This window comes from Emys orbicularis, chromosome 5 (assembly GCF_028017835.1).
Source record: "Emys orbicularis isolate rEmyOrb1 chromosome 5, rEmyOrb1.hap1, whole genome shotgun sequence".
Classification (NCBI taxonomy): Eukaryota; Metazoa; Chordata; order Testudines; family Emydidae; genus Emys; species Emys orbicularis.
In genome coordinates, this window is record NC_088687.1 from 13,246,939 (window position 1) to 13,268,284 (window position 21,346).

Consider the following 21,346-nt stretch of genomic DNA (forward strand, 5'->3'; position numbering starts at 1 on the left):
AGATCTTCTCGTAGATCTTTGCATTCCGTCTTTTGGAGCGCAGCTCTGAAAGCACGGACTCATCGCCCCACACAGCGATGAGATCCAAGACTTCCCGATCAGTCCATGCTGGGGCCCTCCTTCTATTAGATTGCATGGCCATCTCTGCTGGAGAGCTCTGCATCGTTGCCAGTGCTGCTGAGCTCGCCACGCTGTCCAAACAGGGAATGAGATTCAAACTGGCCAGACAGGAAAAGGAATTCAAATTTTCCCGGGGCTTTTCCTGTGTGGCTGATCAGAGCATCCGAGCTCGGACTGCTGTCCAGAGCGTCAACAGAGTGGTGCACTGTGGGATAGCTCCCGGAGCTATTACCGTCGATTTCCATCCACACCTAGCCTAATTCGATATGGCCATTTCGAATTTAGCGCTACTCCTCTCGTTTTGGAGGAGTACAGAAGTCGAATTTAAGAGAGCTCTATGTCGAACTAAATAGCTTCGTGGTGTGGACGGGTGCAGGGTTAATTCGATGTAACGGCGCTAAATTCGACATAAAAGCCTAGTGTAGACCAGGCCTAAGATTAATAATTATGAAAATCCTCTATCCTGTGCCCTTTTGACCTGTCCAAAGAGGAATCTAGGTTTTGACAACTAGCACGATTATGCGCATTCATAGGACTACCATAAATATTGTAAAGATTCATTTATTGTATTTACCACAGGTCATGATGACAATACCTGTCTCTACAAGTCCTTTCCAGCAACACATCTTTAAAGGAAAACCCAATAAAACATGTTAAACAAATGAGTGTTCTGTTTAACAGGTGGCAGGTTATGATCGTGAACCATTCTAAGCCTATGAAAAATGCATCTTCCCTATTGGAATAAACAAGCACAACCTCATTGATTTAATGGAGCTGCACCTGCCTTACCCTAAAGATGAATTTGGCCATCACTTTAATACTCAGATGTGAATAGAATTGAGAAGAGATCAAAGAAACAGTGAAATCCACTCCTCTAACCACCTTTCCAATGACCCTCCTTAAAAATGGGAAGTGCAACTGAAGGAAAGAATTGGTGATGTGATTAGAATTCAAAAATGTTTGTCTGAGTAAGGCCTGACCACAGCTTGCTTATAAAATGGTTGGGAGCCTTCCCTCCGAAGGAGGGGAATCAAAAGACTTCTCAGTAGTGGGCCCCACGACCAATAATGCCCAAGGATCTGAAGATTCAGTTCAGCTAAAGGAACCTTTAGAAGGTTGGATGTTTATCTGAAGTTTATACAAACCTCTTTGCTTAGAAACTAGATTGGAAATCTCTCGGGAACAGATGTGTTCACAAAAAAGTGGCATTGGGCACAGGGCTGGGAGCCAAAAGCTCTGGGGCCAAATGATCTGCTGGTGTAAAGTCAATGCAAAGAATTTGGTCTCTAGGTTCTAATCCAGGCTCTGCCGTTGACTCACTATGTTAGCAGTGGCAAGTATTATACAGCCTGGTTTTTAGAGGCACTGAACACCCAAATTTCCCCCTGAATGTATTAATATTCTCTCATAGTAAATAACAATTCTTAATATTATTTCTTATATAATAATATACTCATCAAAAATTGGTACAAAATTTGTATTGAAGGCCTTTAAGCCAGATTCTCCTCTCTCTTACACTGGTACAAGTCCGCGGAAGCCAATGGGATTACATAAAGTATATGTACGCCGAGTGAGAGGAGAATCAGGCCCATATTGCATGTGTGGTTCTCATGAAGTGTTTAAAAGTGAACTGGACACACCTGCAAAATATTTTAATTGGATTGGTACAGTTGTCTTTGCTACCTCTGACCAGCAAAATCCCCCCCTCGCGGTAGGAGCCATAATTAGCGTGTGGGAGTGAGTAGAGCAGAATTATATAGAGTCCGGACGGCTCAGTGTCGGCAGCCCTAGCTACATGATGAAGTGCTTCTTCCTGCTCCTTTGAAACGCAGCATTGGTCACCCTAGCTACTGTCCGCTGCAGACAGCAATTTACAGACTTACTGGCTGGGGATGAGGGTCACACCTTTTAACCTTCAGATCACACCTTCCCGGGCCCATAGTGTGCTGTCTGGTGCAGGAGTGAATTGTTCACCTTCACTGTCCCTCAGAGAGTTGATGGTGTTGTACTGCCTTGCTTTGTGGAGCAGGGAGAGGAAGCTCTTCCCTCCTAGGGCACTCGTGCAGTAAGGGGCTGATCCAAGGCCGTTGGAGCCAGACACTGCCCAGCACTTGAATGGGTGATTGCTGCATATAAGCATGAGACTGACATGGGAAGCAAGACTAGGAGCTATGCTGAAGGATGTATTGTTTGACAGCCTTTAACAGATATTCTGCCAAGCACACTGTTAATTGATTTAACTTCACGGACCTTACGATCTTGCACATACCCTAGGAAGTGGCTTTTTGAACGAGGAGAAACATGGTCCATATTAGCTGTTTCACTAACTTTAGTTTGTTTAATGCTTTATGACAAGACTTTGTGATTTGGTCAGTGCTCCAGATGCTTCATAATTAATTCTTCGTTGATATCCTAGTATGTCTCAGAAATGTTCTGAAGGGGGAATCTCGGTTTACATTGGTGAGCTCTCCCGCCACACCACATAGGAGAACCCTGTTAACAAGGGGAAAGAGATCTTTAGGGCATCGGGTACATTTAGATGTTGAAATGAGTAAGAGTTTGTTTTGTAGTTAATGAAATACAGAACAGGGAAACCTTCGTTAATGATCACTTCCAGCAACCAGCAAATGCAGTTATCTTAAGTAAGCACTTTGAAGTAGCTTAAGGTTTTCAATACAACTTTGTTTGATATGTAATTAGAGGCCTCCTCTATTAGGCAACTGATCCTTGCTACTCTGTGGTTGGTTACTTATGATAAGTATCACTGTATTAAAGTAACTGATCAGAACGATATACATGCAGGGTTTCAAGTTGTAGGGAGCAACCTTTAAGTAGATTTTGACTTGTCTGGGTTTATATTATTTTGCACATTTTTTTGCACTAACTCCTTGGTCAGTGGTGTGACCTTCTGTGTACTCTGACCAAAATCACATGGACTCTTTTTTGTGTGTGCCAGTTTCCCCATTTTGGAGGTAATTATCAACTTTGGGTCCTTATCAGCTTTGCTGCATTCCAAGTATCTCCTTCCTCCTGAATAACTGTTGGTTACTGTTCCATAGATGTATTAGCAAGGACTTTTTTCTGTGCTCAGTTTAATTGTATCTCCTGCGCAAATACTTTTCTCATTTCTAGAGTTGGGATTGTCAGACGTACTCAGTGTGGGTTCCTAATCCTCTGTTCCTAATGAAGTCAGTGGGAACTGATCAACACTGAGTGCTTTTGAAAATCCTGCCTTAGGTCTCTTTGAATTATTATTTTGCCCTTACTGATGATTCCTTTCTTCACTGTCAGGTTTCACCACAGCTTGTAGTGTTACAGTGGAAAAGGGGCAACCTTGAATTTAATGTACTTTTTAAAAAAAAATCAGATAATATAGAAGTAATTAAAACCAGGCTTAAAAAGGGTAATTAATCCTTGTGACACCTCATTGGACAGTTTCCCACAGTTCAGTACATAGGTTTTAAAGAATAAATAATATTCCTGTTATCAGATGTATTTGAAATTTTCTGCCTTCTACTTGCTTTGTGTTGAGACAGTCGTGTACACTTGCAACTCTTCTGCCCTTTTATTTGTAAAATAGGACAATCGGCTTTCTAAGTTTGTACCTACAGAACAGTGGTTGGGAAAACCTGGATTACCTTGTGTTCTGCAGAATAGCAACATGTCGCAGGAGCCCATGTAACTAAATCAGAACCGAGATGGTAGCCTGTGTTCTTTCAGTGCTTGATATCCTTGCAGAAGGGGGTCCCGCAACCTAAGGCACCTCTCCCTTAGTTACTGCCCAATACTTCCAGCCCCTGCCCAATAAATACTTTCAGTTCTACCTTTCCCTCTTTTGTTCAGCATCCCGGCATGGAGGACACGTGCCCTTGATATGTTCTCTTGCCCACTTGCTCCTGAGTTAAAGGATAGTATTCCATTCAGCACTCATTCCTTTATATGGAATTTTGTATACATTTGCTGCTTGTGAAAGTAAGGTCTAGTGGTAGTGAATGGGTAAAGCCAGACATCAGGCAGGCAGGTACAATCCAAGCTTTTCCTCACAGCTCTGCCAATGTACCAGAGCTGAAACCGTTCTGAAATTCCAATCCCAGACTTCTCCTGAGGAGCAACTCCCAGTCATGCTGACGTATGTGGGTATTTTGTGATGCAGAGAAATGTGTCATAAGAACTAGGAAGAGTTTGCCACATGTATGACCAAATTAGGATTTGGGTCTCCTGAGATGAAAAACTAGTGCATTTGTCCAGTGAGTAACAAAGTTTTTCCTTAAATTAGCAGAACCTACAATGCTTGCCTGGGTTCATTTTTACCATCAAGTGGTTTAGGTACCCTTAATGTGAACTTGCCTGATGGGTGATTGAGTTTTATTCTGGTTATGTTACCAGATGTGGATTCTTGAAATAAGCAATATTGATAAGTTGCATATTTAGACCTTGGCATCTCTTCTGCATCTTAATTTCAGCTGCTAGTTAGATGATATTGTGAAGTTAATTATTAAATATAAAGTGTTTTAAGGAATCTCTTCATTTTTATTCTTTTTGTTTACAGCAACAATCATAGCAGTGCATTGTTGGCACAAATGAACTCCAGAAACTAATCTCTGTTCTGTTGTTTTCCATAATAAATATTAATTTGAGATGCCTTCAGAACATTGACTTTTAGTTCTAAACCAAACATATTTAACTTTTTGTAAACAGATTTTAATATCCCAAAACAGTTTCAAGTTTCATCTTTTCTATAATGTAAATAGCTCCATCTGCTGGTAATGTACTTTTAATACAGAATACATCTAACTAAAATGTTTACCATTGCCGTAAAGTTTTACGTAAATAATACAAAATACTGTGACTCTGCACTGTATTATAATATAGAGATAGTTTTTAAATAGTCTTGTCTTTGAAGTCAAGTTTTTGATAGGTCAAGATACAATAGTGTTACAAGAACCTTTTAATCAACTTGCTGGTGAAACTGGAAATTGCAATAAAAACTTCACTTACAATAGACTCTAGTGTTGAAAATAATGCATACAAGGACACCAGTGTAGCTTTCTACAGCTAATTGCTCAGGTAAACTTCAATTTTTTTCCTTCATAATTTAGTTAAGACTGCAAAATTTTTACCAAACTAAAGCCCATTTCTGCAAACACTTATGCACGTGCATAATTGATTTCAGTGGGATTTACTTGTGTCTTAAAGTTAAGCACATATGTGTAAGTGTTTGCAGTATCAGCATCTGATGGCCTGATCCAAACCTCACTGAAGTCAAATCTCAATGGGAGTTTTTTCATGGCCTTCAATAGTCTTTGGTTAAAGCCCTAAAAGTATAGCAATTTGAAAAGGAAGGCATTTGTGTTCAGTAACTAAAAGTCCTTGAAATATTGTCTCTCAGCCAGGCTTTTTGTAAGCACGAGATGGATAGATATTATGTAATATTTTAGGGAAAAAAATCTCTGCTTTTGCTTTTCATAGTTCCACATCTTGATCAGCATTGTGGGGTATTGTACTCTGAACTTGACACATGGGCAGACTTACAACCAAGTGGAATGTCTCATAGAAGCAGAAGTTTAATCCCGATCATTGTAATCATATCTTCATCCCCTCTGGTGATGCACGGGGGTTGCTGTTGCTAATGTACTTGGTTATATTGTGCAGCTCTCCCAGGTTCAGAGCCAACTTCCTAAAAATGGACAGTGTTGTCCTGTACATGTACTAGACCAGCATGGTAAAGGGAGTGAGTCCCAGGGTCATCTCACTGGTTTTTCACCCATGTACAATGCATGATCCATCACAACTGTGGAAACTCTTGGGTTGAATATTTGTGGGCCCAGTTCTGCCATCAGTTTCATACTCATGGAAGCCAGTGGCATTGTGTGGGTGCAACTGAGGGTCAACTTTGGCCTTTTGTATTAATTCGGTGATTAATAACTGTCAAGTAGGGATGGTGGGGAGAGGAACATTAGGTCAAAACCTCTTAAAAATGTCATAATGCCATGAGCTGTACTGAGGCAGCTAAATGATGGTATCAATCAATTTATGAATCACCAACTATCCTTTAGTTAACCCTATTAATTAATTACCATAGCTTTCTGTGCGAGATTGTCAGTATTTTATCTGAAAGGAATCTGAGGATATGGAGGAAATGCCAATAGTTTTTACAGTTCAAGAACTGAAAGTCATTAACACTGGGTTTTCCCAAGTCATCAGACAAAAGCTGCCAAAGGAAACAGGTGTTTAAACCAGAGTGGAATTGGTCGTAAGTGCCCAGAAGTAGGAATGCTTCAACACCGTTACTTTTGTAAATTTCTTCCGTATAGTCAGTCCCCTTCAGAAAGGGGAAGAATGTAACCTCAGAGTAAGTTGATTATTGGAAAAGTAATCGGAGTCTGAGTGCACAGCAGAAAGGGATGAAAGGCTGGTAGTTAATTATATCTAGCTCTTACTGAGTGCTTTGCATCAGTCAACCTTAGAGCACTTTGCAAAGGCCAGTATCATTCCCTCCTTTTTACAGATGGGGAAACTGAGGCACAGAGCGGGGAAGTGATTTGCTCAAGGTCACCCACCAGGCCAGTGGCAGAGCCAGGAATAGATCCCAGCTCTCCTGAGCCCCAATCTAGTGCTCTAGGTGCTAGGCCACATCTTCGTTCTGGGGAACAGAGGGTTAAAGACAGATCCACGCCCCCTAACAGGTATAGTGAAGACAGAAAGAGGAGTGTTAGGTTAATGCAATGTTAGATACCACTGATAGGCCTGTGTTCTTCGAGAGCCTTACCTGTCTTATCAGTATAGCCTTGCTTCACCTGGGAGGAACGTGAAAGTTGGGGAGTGGGAGGTGTCACCCACCTCTTTGATAATTTGGAGGTGGCCCAAACTATTGAGGTGAGATATAAGGAGATTAGACTTGTGAATTCAGTGCCAGGAAAACTGTGGGTACACAGCGGGACTTGTAAGCCAAAAGAGTAGTGGGCAAGGAGGTGGTCAGTAATGGAGATGTACTAGGGGCTTGGTGTTCTCTGCCACCCTAGCTCCTTTATTGCTCCAGCAGTGTAAAGGGACTGGAAATGGACCCTGGTGTAAGGGGAACTCCGTTGCTGGTGTAGAGCTCTTGAAGTGTCTCTGCTCAGGCCCACTTCCGAGCCCCCCGTTTAGGGGGTTTGCCAGGAATAAGAAGGGGCAAAACCAGAACTCGCTCTCCTCCCGCTGTTCTCAGCTGTCAGACAGTCCCTGGGGGGTCATAGCAGTGAAAGTTCGGGCAGCCCTGAAGCTGCTGTAATCCATGTTAAGGGCCGGGCACCGCTGAGAATTCAAGAGACACTCAAGTGGCTAAACCCTTCACTCTTCCAACTCCAGAAATTCGGGGCCTCTATATGGATTATATTAGGGGGTAGTCGGCATTACTCAGAGTAGTAGCTGATAACAAAATACGGTGGGGCTGATTTTTCCTACTGCCTTCCACCTGTCGTTCACCTGTGCAAAGTGCATGTAAAACACCGAGTATTTTACTCTCTCTTTAAACTGCTCTAAATGACTACACAAATGCAAGGCCGTGGAGATCAGTCCCTGTACCACTGATACTAGGATTTCCCTAATTTTGTTAAGCATTTCTCTGTCAAGAGTCTGCTTCCCTCCTCAACAGCTAGTGTAGAGTTCACATGACAATCCAGCACTTTAACCCTCTCTCTCATGGAGAAGCCTTTTCTGAGAATGTGAGCTCCTAGTAGCATGGTAGGGAAAATCCTGCTAAGGCAGCACTTTTAAGTCATATGTTGCATTCTTTACATTATGCCCACAAACTATTCTTAGACTACAGAGGTGGTAAACTAGGCATTTGGGGTGCTTATCTGCCATTTTTAATTGAACGTGCTTGTTGGGCACAGCTCAGACTAAGATGCATTCATGTCAAGCAGCACCAGAAGTTCTCTGTAATATTCTCATGAAGCCTGGCTAGTCCCGAGGTTCCCAAACTTTGAGGCATCTCCTGTTCGGGGGCTGCCACGGGGGACAGGAAGGAACCACCCAGCCCTGCTCTGCTCCCAGCTCTGATCCAGCCCTGCCCATGGCCATGGCTCCCAGCCCTGCCCCCAACCTTGGCCCTCTTACCCCGTCCACATTCCCCTCCCCCAGGAGCCACGGCTCTGGGGGCAAGGACAGAGGTAAGGGGAGGTGTGGCCCTAAAAAGTTTGGGGACCACCGGGCTGATCGTATATTTCCAAGCTTTCAGAGTGTTTGTACCATGATAACTATGAAAAAAGTCAGCTTTAATTTAGCAAAGTTCAGCTCATACAGAGGGAAATGGGCATCTCAAAGTGGATTCCAGATAAATATACACTGGGGCTGTCAATTAGTCGTACTTAACTCAAAAAAATTAATCGCGATGAATCGCACTTATAACAATAGAATACCAGTTGAAATTTATTAAATATTTTTGGATGTTAAAATCTAATCAACAGATTAACAATTATCCCAATTTACTGTACAAAGCTTAGAACAGGAATTGATGTCACTGATCAAAGACAGGATCTTGTATTCAGTCCCCTCTTGCTTACCTTCTGTGTCCACGGTGTTAGTGTCACCACTGCAAGTGGAACATGTCATCTCCAAGCTCCTTCTGAGTTCTGACACCGCTCACCCTCCCCAGTGCCTAAGAAGAGGCATAAGACCGCTAAGCAAACCACCCAGGGGTGAGGGTCACCACACCAAAGTCATTGAGGCCTGGGATAAGAGTAGACTGCAGTTGAGACTTAAGCACTCCTATTGTGTGGCACCGCAGAAGTTGGCACCATTGACCCCGGCACCCAGGCAGGTGGCAGTGAGTCCAGAATCTGAGGGAGCATCTTCTACGTCTAAACTGGGGGCACAATATGGTCCCGAGACCATCTCGGTACTGACCACGCCGGAGGTGCTTGTGGCAGCAAGAGATCTGCTGAGCCTTTCAGTGCCAGTGTTAAAAGGGGTGCAGGAGACCACGCTCTCTGTACCAGCAGACGGGGCGCCAGCAACATCAGTGCAGCGCTTGGTACCATGTCAACCTCCATTGCCTCAAACTGCACGTCCGTTGGTATGGGTGAGGGGAAAGCCTGCAACGTTGGCTGCACTGCATCCTTCTGCAACTCAGCACCGGTCTCAAGCACTGTCAGGAGCAGCCCCTCCTGGGTCAGTGGACGGAGAGTCATCCGACTCTCAATCAGTTTGGGGCCTGTGTTTCCCAGCCGTGTGGCAACTCTCACTACTCTCCACTAAGGCACTACTACCCTGCTAAGGAACCTTCGGTGGGAGTACGTTCCAGTGGGTGGTCAGGGAGTCACTGGGGCCCACCACTAGTCCAGTGGCCTTTTTGGAATCTCCCACTGGTTTCTAAGTCAGACATGAGATGCTCCTGTTCTTTGTCTTTGGAGAGGCATGGGACATCCAGGCACTGCCTGGTTCTGATCCCAGTACTGGGCCCAGTACTGAGCAGCAAGTAGTGCTTTGGGAGGACCCTTTATATTGCTGCTACAATCCGTCTAACCTGTTTTGTTTTTAAATACTTGAACAAAAGCAGAGGGGGAAGTAATCTGCAACTCATGTGGCAAATCACAGCTTCCTCCCTGCTTTGCTCCTGGGGAAAGAACTACTGCTGCCCCTTGATAAGCACACATTTTAAAGGTTCAACCTGGCTCTTTATTGCTAAGCTTCTAAGGGCCAGATTCTGCCATTCTGGCTTATGTGGAGTAATACTTTACCCAGTGATTTCAATGAGACAGCTCGTGGACTAAGATACCACTCCACAGGAAAAATAACTGTGAGGAAACCTGGAAAATCAGTGTGAAGTGATGTATGTATGACATTTCTTTAGGAATATGTCAGAAGGATCCTCCACAGGTTAAAGTGCCCCATTTTAAAATGAGTACATTTCTCAGACCTGAAGAAAAGCTCTGTGAATAAGCTCGAAGGCTTGTCTCTCTCACCAACAGAAGTTGGTCCAATAAAAGGTATAACTTCACCCACCTTGTCTCTCTAATATCCTGGGCCAACACGGCTACAACAGCACTGCATACATTTTAAAGGCTTTAACATTTCCCAAGCTCTAGGGACATGGATGATGCATCCAAGAATTAGTGATGGGACAAAGCAGTCTCTCATCTGTAGGTGTCTAGGTTATCTCTCACCCCCAACAGTAATGTTAGAAAGAGATTAGTCTCTCCTGGGTGTTTGGTGGCCTGTGAGAAAACTCCACTTCCTAGAGAACTGGTTTTACATGACCAAAACCACTGCCGTGCTTGGCACTAGTTATTACTCTTGTTGACAGACTCAGCAGAAAGGTCAGGCACTCAAACTAATCTCTCAGCCTTCCAGGTGTGTCTTCAGGTTAGTTTAATGTACATTAGAGGGACACGGGAGGAGATCTTGCACTATCGCAGGCTGTGCTAAATCTATATTGTAGATAAATACAGGTCTTGCATCTCCAGGTCAATCCAGAACTTTTCACCAGTACTAGAGTCAGCGAAGGGAGGCCTGTACCTCCTGGCATAAGGGCATGAGTCACTTTTTGTTTGTTGATCCCTTGAATGTTTATCAGCTGGTGCACTTATCAGTGATTGTGAAACTAGGACACTTTCTTTGTTCCACTACAAAAATCCATTGTGGAAGTTATAATATTGCATCGTGTCAGGAGAGAGAATATGAGAAATAAATCCCTGAACTCCTCAATAACTGCTTCATAAGGCAGGTGATGTGAGTTGTGTGCATTGCCAACAATTCATTCTCAGCTGGTCCTAAAAGGTCTTGCTTTTTAGAACCACATACTGTATATTTGAGCCAGGTCCCACAGATGGGACAACGCTGAATGGCACTCTTTTCCCCTGTGCAAGGAATGTCTCTTTTTAGCCTGACTATAAAAAACCTCTTTAATTATGAACACATATACCAATCTCCTTCTGAGCACTGCTATTTATTTTGCACCAATTAGTCCATAACATATTATTTATTTCATTTGAGGAGGATGAGTAACTTTATTTATGATCTGCAGATGTTCTAACCCATAATTTGTACCTGTGGGAGAAGACTTCCTTTGACCTCCTCCCCCCACACTCCCAGACATACCATTGGTTCAGGAAAAAAGAAGATTTTGACCCACCTATATAATTCTCGATCCCTTTCATGACATGTCCCCAAATTTTTGTCCTCTTTTACCTTTAACCATGGACAGGAGTGTTTCTTCTAAAAGCAGCAAAGAGTCCTGTGGCACCTTATAGACTAACAGACATATTGGAGCATGAGCTTTCTAAAGAAATGATTAGGGCAAAATCCCGCCCTTGAGTGCAGCTCCCACCTAGAGTCCTCCAAGAGCAAAATTTGGCATTTTGTGCAGATTCATAAATTGCTTTGCAAAGGGTGCTTAAGAGCAATGCAACTACTTCTTCCCTGTGTAATAGCTACTGCCTTTTGGAACTGGAGTCTTGTGGTATCAGGAGATTCACTTTTGGATGGGTGTTTGCCACAGGTGCCGACTTCCATTTTTCCAGGTGGATGCTCTGTCCCCACTCTGCCCCGAGGCTCTGCCCCCACTCTGCCCCCTCCCCCAAGGCCCCACCCTCACTCCGCCTCTTCTTGCCCCTGCTCCGCCTCCTCCCCTGAGTGCCTGCTGCCGAACAGCTGATTGGCGGGGCCAACCGAACAGCTGATCGGCGGGTGGCTGGTGAGTGCAGAGCACCCACTATTTTTTTCCATGGCTGTTCCAGTCCCAGGGCATCCACAGAGTTGGTGCCTATGGTGTTTGCATAGATTGACAGAAGTTGTTTTTATATAGTAACTCATCTTCCAGAATCATAGAATATCAGGGTTGGAAGGGACCTCAGGAGGTCATCTAGTCCAACCCCCTGCTCAACGCAGAACCAACCCCAACTAAAATGCTTAGATGTTGTATGTTTTCATACTATTAAAGGATTTTTAAATGGAACATGTTGACTTAGCGAAATGGAGGATATTTGAGGGTATCAGTGATAGACCAGCTGTGGTGCAGTGCTTATGCCTCTCTCTCGGCAATGCTGTTGACTTTAAAACTTCCAGCTGAGAATTTCAAAGCCACTTAGGGGACTTGGAAGTCCTTTTCCCACTGCATTTAAGCTTAGTTTGCAGTCAGCAGGACTCCTCAGACCCTTCAAATTAAGCACATGCATAAGTGTGTGTAGGGCTGCTGCCTAGTTTTTCATGTCTTTCTCCAGACAGAAGCAGATAGTAAGCTGAATCCTGAAGTATTTACTGAGGGAAAACCTCACGCAGACATTAACAGGATTTGCTTGGGTGAGGTTTGTGGGGTTTGGCCCATTGGGTGTAGAATTTTAATAAAGTGCATTTTTTTAAATAAATGAAAAACGCGCGCGCTTTTTCCCAATTCATGTAGTAATCCGAAGCATATGTCCTAATTTATGTTGGACATTTGCTAGACAAAGCAATTGGGGACAGATGCTGGAACTCATCCTCAGTACAAATGGCACGCTTGAGATCTCCATGTGGACTGGAAGGGGAGAGAAAACTTGGGGCAGCAGAAGAGCCACTCTGACAATGATGGAAAGCCCCAGGAAATAATAATAAATATACCTAGGGGTGTTTTGTGCCATATGAATTATACACAGTCTATTCTATAAGATGCTTGGGGACCAAGCGGTTGTGGGATATGAGGTGCAGCTGATGGATTTTTTTCACTGGTGGGTGATGAGTGACATGAACCATTTTTATGGCAGTGGACTGTAACTGTTTTATATCATTGCAAACTTTACTTGTTTTAAAATCCATCAGTGAGTTTTAAATCAAAATAAAGAAAATAAAAAATATCCTCGGTGATACCCTCTGATAGGCCCCAATCCTGCACATGCCTAATTTTTCTCATGTGAATAATCTCATTTACTTCCATAGGACTACTCACATGAGTAAAGTTAAGCATGTGCTTAAGTGTTTGCAGGTTCAGAACTTAGTAAAGTCTTTTTTTTTTCTTCAAGAACAATTTCACTATGGGCCACAAAGTCCATTAAAGTCAACTGTAGCCATCCCATTGACATCAGTTGGTTTTGATCAAGTTCTCTATGAGAAGGTTTGTTACAACTGGAATTGTAATGTGCATAGAAACATTTTAAGACTTGAATTCTACTTCCTTATGAGCAAATAAAACTCTATATGCACTTTAATATTCTCTCTATATGATTTGTTTTATCTATCTTTTATTTTCCCCTCATTCTTAGGTGAACGAAATTTACCACGATGAATCCCTTGGTGTCCACATAAATGTGGTGCTGGTGCGAATGATAATGCTGGGATATGCAAAGGTAAAAAGGCATTTCAATGAGTTCTGCATCTTAATCTTCACAATTATATTTCAGTGTCAGTTAATTTGGTGCTGGTGGGTGCTGCTGGACTGGCAGCAGTGGAGACGGGGGTCCTGCACCGCAGGCAGTAGCAGGGCAGTTTCTGAGAGCTACTTCCCCTGTTTGCCTCCGCCCAAATCTGGTGAATGCTCTTCTCTGAGGCTGTGTACAAGAGCACCTGTTGTGATGCTGACACAACTGTCCTTGGTGCTCCTTCCTGACTCATTTCTCACCAAACGCCAACAGCTGGAAGATGAGGGTAACTTTTTGTCTCTACCAAGCTGGGAGGATATAAGCCAATGAAATGCTCCTTATGAAGTATATCCTTCTCCTATGATACCAATCCGCTTTGTTTAAATTCTGCTTCACGCTACATATGCTGGGCTTGATTTGACCCACATGGTGCTGGGGGTTTTAGTCTGCATCCTCCTTAATACTTGGGTGGCAGCTATGACTGAAGAGATATGCCCCCAGGAGAGAACAGTCTTTATGGGAGCCCAGCTGCATGGGAGATTCTCCTAATATGTGTTCTGTCTATGTCCTTCCCTTGCCAGTGCCACCTACTTTAGGGATGGGCACAAGAGCGCCCTTGACAGAATGGGTTGCAGATGCCTTGTACCATTGCAAACCCCCTCTGGGCAGACTGTTTCATCAGAGTCTGCCGCCCGAGTGTGATGGGGTGGACTATGACCAGAGGCCCCCTGCTGGAGGCCTCAGGGACCTGCCACACCCATCCCAGAAAAGGAGCAGTGGAGCGAAGTCCTCTGAGCAGCCTAGAGAGACGGAGGAGGCCAATCAGGAGGAGGCTGCAAAAGGCTATCCAATCAGAGAGGCTGTAGGGAGTAACCAATCAGGACCCAGGAGGGCCATATAAAAAGGAGCTGCAGAGCCAGAGACAGTCCCTGGCAGAGGGAACTGCAGCACCATGGACAGCTCAGTGCTGGCAGGGACTGGGGGAGCGAGAAAAAGCTCCTGGCTGACTGCTGGGCCTGAACACAGAGGAGCCCTGAGCCAAGGGTGAAGCATCAGTGAAGGCTGGGGCTACGGGGAAGTGGCCCAGGGAACTGAAAACAGTTTAGTTAACAGGACACGGTGGCGCATGGCTGCTATTCTTAGGGTCCCTTGGCTGGGACCCAGAGTAGTGTGTAGGCCTGGGTCCCCCGCCTCCCATAGGCAACTGGGGAAGTGGCCTATAATCGGACAGTGATAAACCCCTAGAAGGGGAACTGATCTGTTAAGTGGCCCAGGTGCAGAGCTGTGGCCAGAACAGACCAAGAGGGGAAAACCATTGCCTCCAGGGAGGAAGCCCTCAGGGTATGGCCCAACACCAGAGCTGGGACTGTTTAAAGACTGCAGAGACACACTCGACCAGAAGGGGCACGTGCGAGATGTAGGGCAAAAGGCTGGCATGAGCTGGGGAGGAGTGAAAAGAGTGATTGCTCAGAGAGGAGCTCCTTGAGGGCTTGTCCAAATGGTGTGTGACGAGCCAGACTGTGAATCTACAGCACACTAGCTTGCCGCATACTAACTCGGTTTCTGGCCCTTGCTGTAGTGCACTAAAAGCTCCAAGGTGCGCTTTGATACACTACAGAACTTTTAGTGCACTGTAGCACGGTCCAAATGGTGAGTTAGTGCATAACAAGCTAGTGTGCCATAGGTTTGCACCCTGGCTTGCCATTCACTAACTCACCTCATAGGCAAACCTTAAGAGAAAATAATTGTTTTAAATGTCCTGATGCCAAGTTCAGGGAATGCACCACTAAGCTCTTGATTCTAATTTATTACTCTCTTCTAGTCCGTCAGCTTGATTGAAAGGGGAAACCCCTCAAGAAGCCTGGAGAATGTTTGCCGCTGGGCCTACCAGCAACAGAAGTCGGATCCCAATCATTCTGAGCACCATGATCATGCCATTTTTTTAACCAGGCAAGATTTTGGGCCTGCTGGTATGCAAGGTAAAGCAACCAGTCTGTAGCAGAATTATTTGTTTTTTAATAATGCATGAAAGAAAGGGAAAAGATTTGAAAGTTGTGTTAATTGATCTTAAAAAAAAAAAAAAAAAGAGCATAGGTTATGATTCAGCAAAGCACTTAAGCAAGTGTTTAACTTGAGCGTGTGCCTAAGTCAGTCCCTGTTCAGAAAAGCATGTACAGAAGTGTAAGCGTGCTCTATTGTGGAGCCGGCTAGTTGTTCATCTAGTCTTCAGCAATGGCCAAGGCTAGATTCTTCAGAGGAAGGTATAAAACCCTCAAATTGCTGAGTGTGCACTACTGTACCATGGGGAGAAATTACTTCCTGATTTCATCTGATCAGTTTGTGTCCTGAAAAATGAGGAATGGTAGCCCTTGTCAAACTGGATCATGGTAAAGTTACTCTCCAACGAGTTTTCAGTTTCTAGTAAATAGCAATCCACTTGCTTGATGTGGAAAAACAGGAAATCTTAATGCACTTTGCATTTAGCTTTGTTTTTTGTTGTCGTGTCATTAACTGTAGAAGCCTTTTTATAGACTACCTGTCAATGAGTTAATGCATGTGCTGGTTTTCATTATTCCTCTAGGAGCTAACAGTCGAGGTAATTGGCAGTAAAATGGCAGTATAGGATTTAATCCACATGACTGCTAGTAACTACAAGTCATGATGAGAAGACCTGAAAATGTGCCACTCTGTGTAACTGTGATGAATTTGTCTCTTCTTCCCTCAGTCTATGTGCACTGATAATGTAGAAGCTTTTCTCGAATTTTCGATCCAGTCCAAGCATTCATTGATACCTCTTGCACTGTAGTCAGCACTAGAGCTGGGTGAAGGGTTTTTAGCAGAATAATTTATTCAAGGCCAGAATATGAGTGGTCCTGGGGTGGCTGCGTGGGACAAGCAAGAAGTTCCTTGTCCCCCTTGAATGCTGCTCAAGGACCACTCACAGTAGCAGTCCCTGTGCTGCCTGTGGTCTGGGGAGCATGTGTTCTGCTTGTTTTCTGCTGTCCACTGGGGAGCTGAAAGCTAAAAAAGGGTGTGGAAAAGGCGGGGGCATGGACTGCCTGTAGCACTGGCCTGTGAAGCTGTACTCCAGCAAAGGAAAGAAGCCATCTGCAGCATGCCAGGGCACAGTATTTCTAGTGCCCTTCCTGGCCTGGGGCATTTCCTCACAACAGCTGTGCAGCCGAGTTGCTTAGAAGCCACAAAGTAGCTGGCAGTAAACTTTGCCTTTTGACAAATTGTCTGCTGACCGATCGTGAAATTCTCAAGCAGGCTGCTTGTTTGATCTATTTTATTAATTTCTTCAGTGAATAACTCTTGAAAGAGTTGTGAAAAGATAGGCAATTCCATATCATGGAGGATTTTGAGGCTTCAAAAATTTGGCTTCATTCGTATCTGGAATGAAAACCACCCTTTTTGAAATGCTCCGCACAAGGGAATGGAGACTTGGCTCTGGGTCAGGCTGCCCTGGTGTATCCAGGCTCCTGCCTCCCCATGGAGCCAGGAGCCTCAGCGGGCTGCTGAGGAGCCAGGCAGGCAAGCTGGCTGGAAATCAGGCACTTTCAGGCAGGGTAACATCAGAACCAGGCCTGGGTTTTGTCACAACGTCATTGAAATGGAACAGTCTCCACAGAACGTGTCCATTTCACCAGATTGGCATTGTCTGACAGGAAAATGTTCCATTGGAGAATTCCCAACAAGCTCTGATTCTTGCTTGGCAGACTGTTTAAATGGTAATATTGTGAATGTTGTAACCAGATACACAGTTTGCACTGCTTCAGTTAGCTACTGTAGATAAGTCACCTGGTGGTGTTTCTGTTCCCCAGTTGGTTGACGCACATAACTGACTGAGCAAGTGTTAAGTTGTGCATTACATTGTAAATAGTGTGAATTGTGAATTTTACACTTGAATACCAATGAGAAATATGATCCCTGTTGCTTAGGCCTTGCATGTGTGAGAAATTGGCATTGGTTTAACTTAAATTGGGTTTTGAACTAATTTAGTTAAAACAGTGCAAACCCCTGTAAGACACTCATATTCCAGTTTAACATCAATACCACCTTAAGCTAAATGGTAACAAACAACACTTAAATAGAAATAAGATTTTCCATGGTGGGGTTTGCATCAGTTCAACTATATCTGTTTAAAATCACTCCTCAAGTTAACAGTGCAACTTTCTCTTGTAGACAAGGTATTAGTTACATATGTTAACCAGTCATGGAGCAAGAACAACTTCATGTGGTTTATGTAATTGACCACTGTGGTGTCAATTGTACATTCCTTTGTAAAATTCACATTATCAGCTACCACAAACCCATATGAGTTGAAATACACTTCCAGTACCCATAGCTGTTCATGAAAAATGCTCAACTTGAGAAACGATTGGCTTTATTTTCAAAGGAGCTGAACATCTGCCCTTCTCCTTAGTTGGAGTTGAGTGCTCACCACTTCTCCCGACCAAGACTAAGGTGTCTCAAGTCAGACTCCCCAAAACTGGAAGACCCAAAACTAATAGGTGCTTTTGAAAAATTTGACCTAAGTGTGTATGCCTATCCTAATAGATGAAGGTGGAGATTTTCTCCCTTGAGGAAGACTTCAGATGTTGCTGACAAAAAGACAGACAACACGAAAAGGGACCTAGACTAAAATTGAAAATACTAATATCAGCATGACAAAAAAATGCTATTACTGAAAACTTTACCTCCAAGTTAGACTGGAACATCATTTCATGAATTTTGGTGGTAAAAATGTAAGTGTCTAGAGAACAATGTAGATTGCTAATAAACCAGGCATGGCTTTTAGGTTTGTCACAGCAATTTAATCTGTGTGGTAGTCATTTTAATGAGAAAAGCTGCTTTAAAGTGGGTGGAGAAATAGGACATCCAGACAATAACTACGAAGAAATCCAAGACCATTGCATTCCAAAGGAAGTTCATCAACCTCCTCTCCCACTCAGATAGAGATGGACGTTTGCAGCTGACCTAGCCTCATCTTGCAGCAGGGAAGCATATAGCTAACTACTCCTTCACGGTGGGTTTTTATAGGCAAAAACCGTCAATCTTATGGGTTATCTAATAAAAAAAAATTAAAGGAAATAAACCCAAACTGTATTGCTCTCAACAGGATACGCTCCCGTCACTGGCATGTGTCACCCTGTAAGAAGCTGCACTCTCAACCATGAGGATGGGTTTTCTTCAGCTTTTGTAGTTGCCCATGAAACTGGTCATGTGTAAGTCTTACTATTAAAACCTGAGCAACATAAAGCACGGGGCTTATTCTCCTGCTTGCACAAAACAGTTTTTTCTCATGTGGGCTATGTGCATGGCAAATCTCCTTATATTTCTTATTCCTTTGGCATTCACAGGAGCTTTAATCAATGAAGAAGTAAATGCGGGGCAAAATCTTATCTTGTAAAATTCCATGTGGTGGATTTTTATATCTAAGTCAAAAATGGAAAGCATTGGAATACTGTCTTGATGCATTGCATTCAGCAGTGACAGTGGTTTGTCAAGCGACACGGACTTCTACCTGTTGCTTCACTAAATGCTATTGTATATTTATCAGATGTGGCATGTTTCGGGGAATTAAGTCTGGAATGGTTCGTTCAACAAAATACCTCCTTTAGCCGGCTGGATGAATTAATGTCACTGAGGGTCTGATTTTTAAAATTAGTAGACCAGGTTCCTCACTAATATGGTAAATGAGTGTGCAAAAGTGGACACATGAATTTGTGAACAAGTGGTCCTCTATTTGTGATAAATGGAGATTTATCTCTATTTGTCTTAATATCAAGAAGATAAGCCTGGATCATCCTAAATGTAGGGTTTGTCTACACATGGAGTTATTCAGGAATAGCTATTCCATTGTGGCTTAACTAAACTGGAATAGCATACTCTTATTCCAGAATAAGCATGTCCACACATGGGTTACTGAGGAATATTTACTTTGCTTTAAATTCACAGCCTACCTTAATCTGAATTAACTTTCAAGTGTAGATAAGCCCTTTGGTTTCTGTTCAGTTAATTAAAAATAAAATCAGTGAAGAGATGCATTAAAGAAACAATCTTTCAGGAGCTCTTTAATGTCCATCCATGGGTATTTTGTCATTAGTACAGAGTCCCACTTAATGGTATTTGTAGGACGTGAAAACTAAATCCCCTTTTAACAAAACTATGGAAAGTGTGAATTGTTTAAACCCCGTCCCCCCCCCCCATCCTTTTTTTGGTAGGAATAACACTGATTTTGTTGCTGCTCTTTGTTTCAGGCTGGGAATGGAGCATGACGGGCAAGGGAACAGATGTGGGGATGAGACGGCTATGGGGAGTGTCATGGCTCCTTTGGTGCAGGCTGCATTTCATCGTTACCACTGGTCCCGGTGCAGTGGCCAAGAACTCAAAAGATACATACAGTAAGGACCTGTTGGTGTCTAGTGTAGTTATCCATGAAATAGCACTTTGTGCCGTCAGCTCACATGCTTCCTTCCACTGTACTCAGCAGAGAAGAGAGAGAGGGAAATCCCAGCACATACCACCAGGGAGCAACATGATCCCCTGACCCCTGCGAGCTGCAAAAGCTCCTTTCCACAAGCACAAGTGGAATTGGGGCTTCTGAGGTTTTGGAGAGATGTCAGGCTACTGGAAGGATGGAGCAACTCTGCGTGGTTGATATGCTTATTGCAATGCCATCTTCCCCCTTGAATGGCATAGCGGGGGCTAGGAGCACATGGCTAATGGCAGCATGGCTGTCGAGGGAGCGTGCTGCATCCTCTCTGCTGACTTGCCAGAGATTCAGTGCCTTTTCTGCCCTTTAGATCCTTTCTGTGCTGGGGAGAGGAGTAACAGGCCTACAGTTGTGTATAAGTAAGTGGATTTGAGATGGATTCATGCTCATGATTTGTACATTTAAATAGGAATTCAATCTTAAAATGCACACCGCAAATGAATACTCCTGCACTTTAACAGAACACCAACAACCAAAACAACAGTTGCATTTCAAGGTACAAAAAAAAAAGTCACTTTCCAAATCTCCTTTCTGGCAGCCACATCGCTTCCATCTTAACTTTTTAAAAGAAGTTCTAAGTCAGCAGCAACAGTTCCTCATATAGGGCCAGATCCAAAACCACTGAAATCAGTGGGAATCTTTCCAGTGACTTTAGTGGACTTTGGATCAGGCTCCTAGATTTTGCAAACTCTGAAATTCTAGCGAATACAAAACTCCCTTTGACTCAGTGGGAGTTTGAGTATTTGAAATGATGGCAGGATGGAGCCCTGAAAGCAGAAAAGGGGAATTGCAAAATGGCTGGAGAAAGAGGAAAATCTTTAAATCTGTATATATATGAATATATATAAAAGCACAGCAGGATGGAGAGTGATTTTATTGCCATTTTAACATTTTTTCCTTATCCTCCTACTGTTGCATACCTGAGACCTCTCACAATTTCCATTCAGTCCTGACTCGCTGATCTAAATGGGAGTGTTGTCTGAGAGAGAACTGGATAAGGGCTTCACAAACTGCTCTGTTCTTCGCAAACACATCTCACCTGAGACATGACAAACTCACAAACCAAATATATCTTACAGATATTTATCTATAAAGAGTAACATGTAAGGTATCTACAGAAAGCTTGTAACTTGTCAAGATTCATAATCATTGAGAGATGTAGGTACGGGTAATATTTAAGGAACAATGTATTTACACTGGCAGTATGCTTTATGGACTTGGGAGTAAAAAATTAGTCACCAGGGGATAATGTGTTGTGGTGATGGCCCATTCAGGCAGGAGAGAGTTATCACCCCAGCCTGTTTAGCTGGTGATGCAGTGCAAGGCTCAATTGTTTTCCCTTGCACAATACTAGGACTTTTGATGAGAAACCATTGGAGGCCACTTCAAACAATCAGAACCACTTGGAGATTTAAAA

The 21,346-nt window shown here is 43.5% G+C and overlaps 1 protein-coding gene across 1 annotated transcript in view; it reads left to right on the plus strand.

The window, feature by feature from the left end:
- ADAMTS3 (ADAM metallopeptidase with thrombospondin type 1 motif 3) overlaps positions 1 to 21,346 on the plus strand; it is a 187,677-nt gene that overhangs the window by 138,826 nt on the left and 27,505 nt on the right. Inside the window, 4 exon segments of the mRNA XM_065405119.1 lie at positions 13,335 to 13,418; positions 15,253 to 15,409; positions 18,553 to 18,658; positions 19,694 to 19,837. Coding sequence (XP_065261191.1) covers positions 13,335 to 13,418; positions 15,253 to 15,409; positions 18,553 to 18,658; positions 19,694 to 19,837 — 491 coding nt within the window.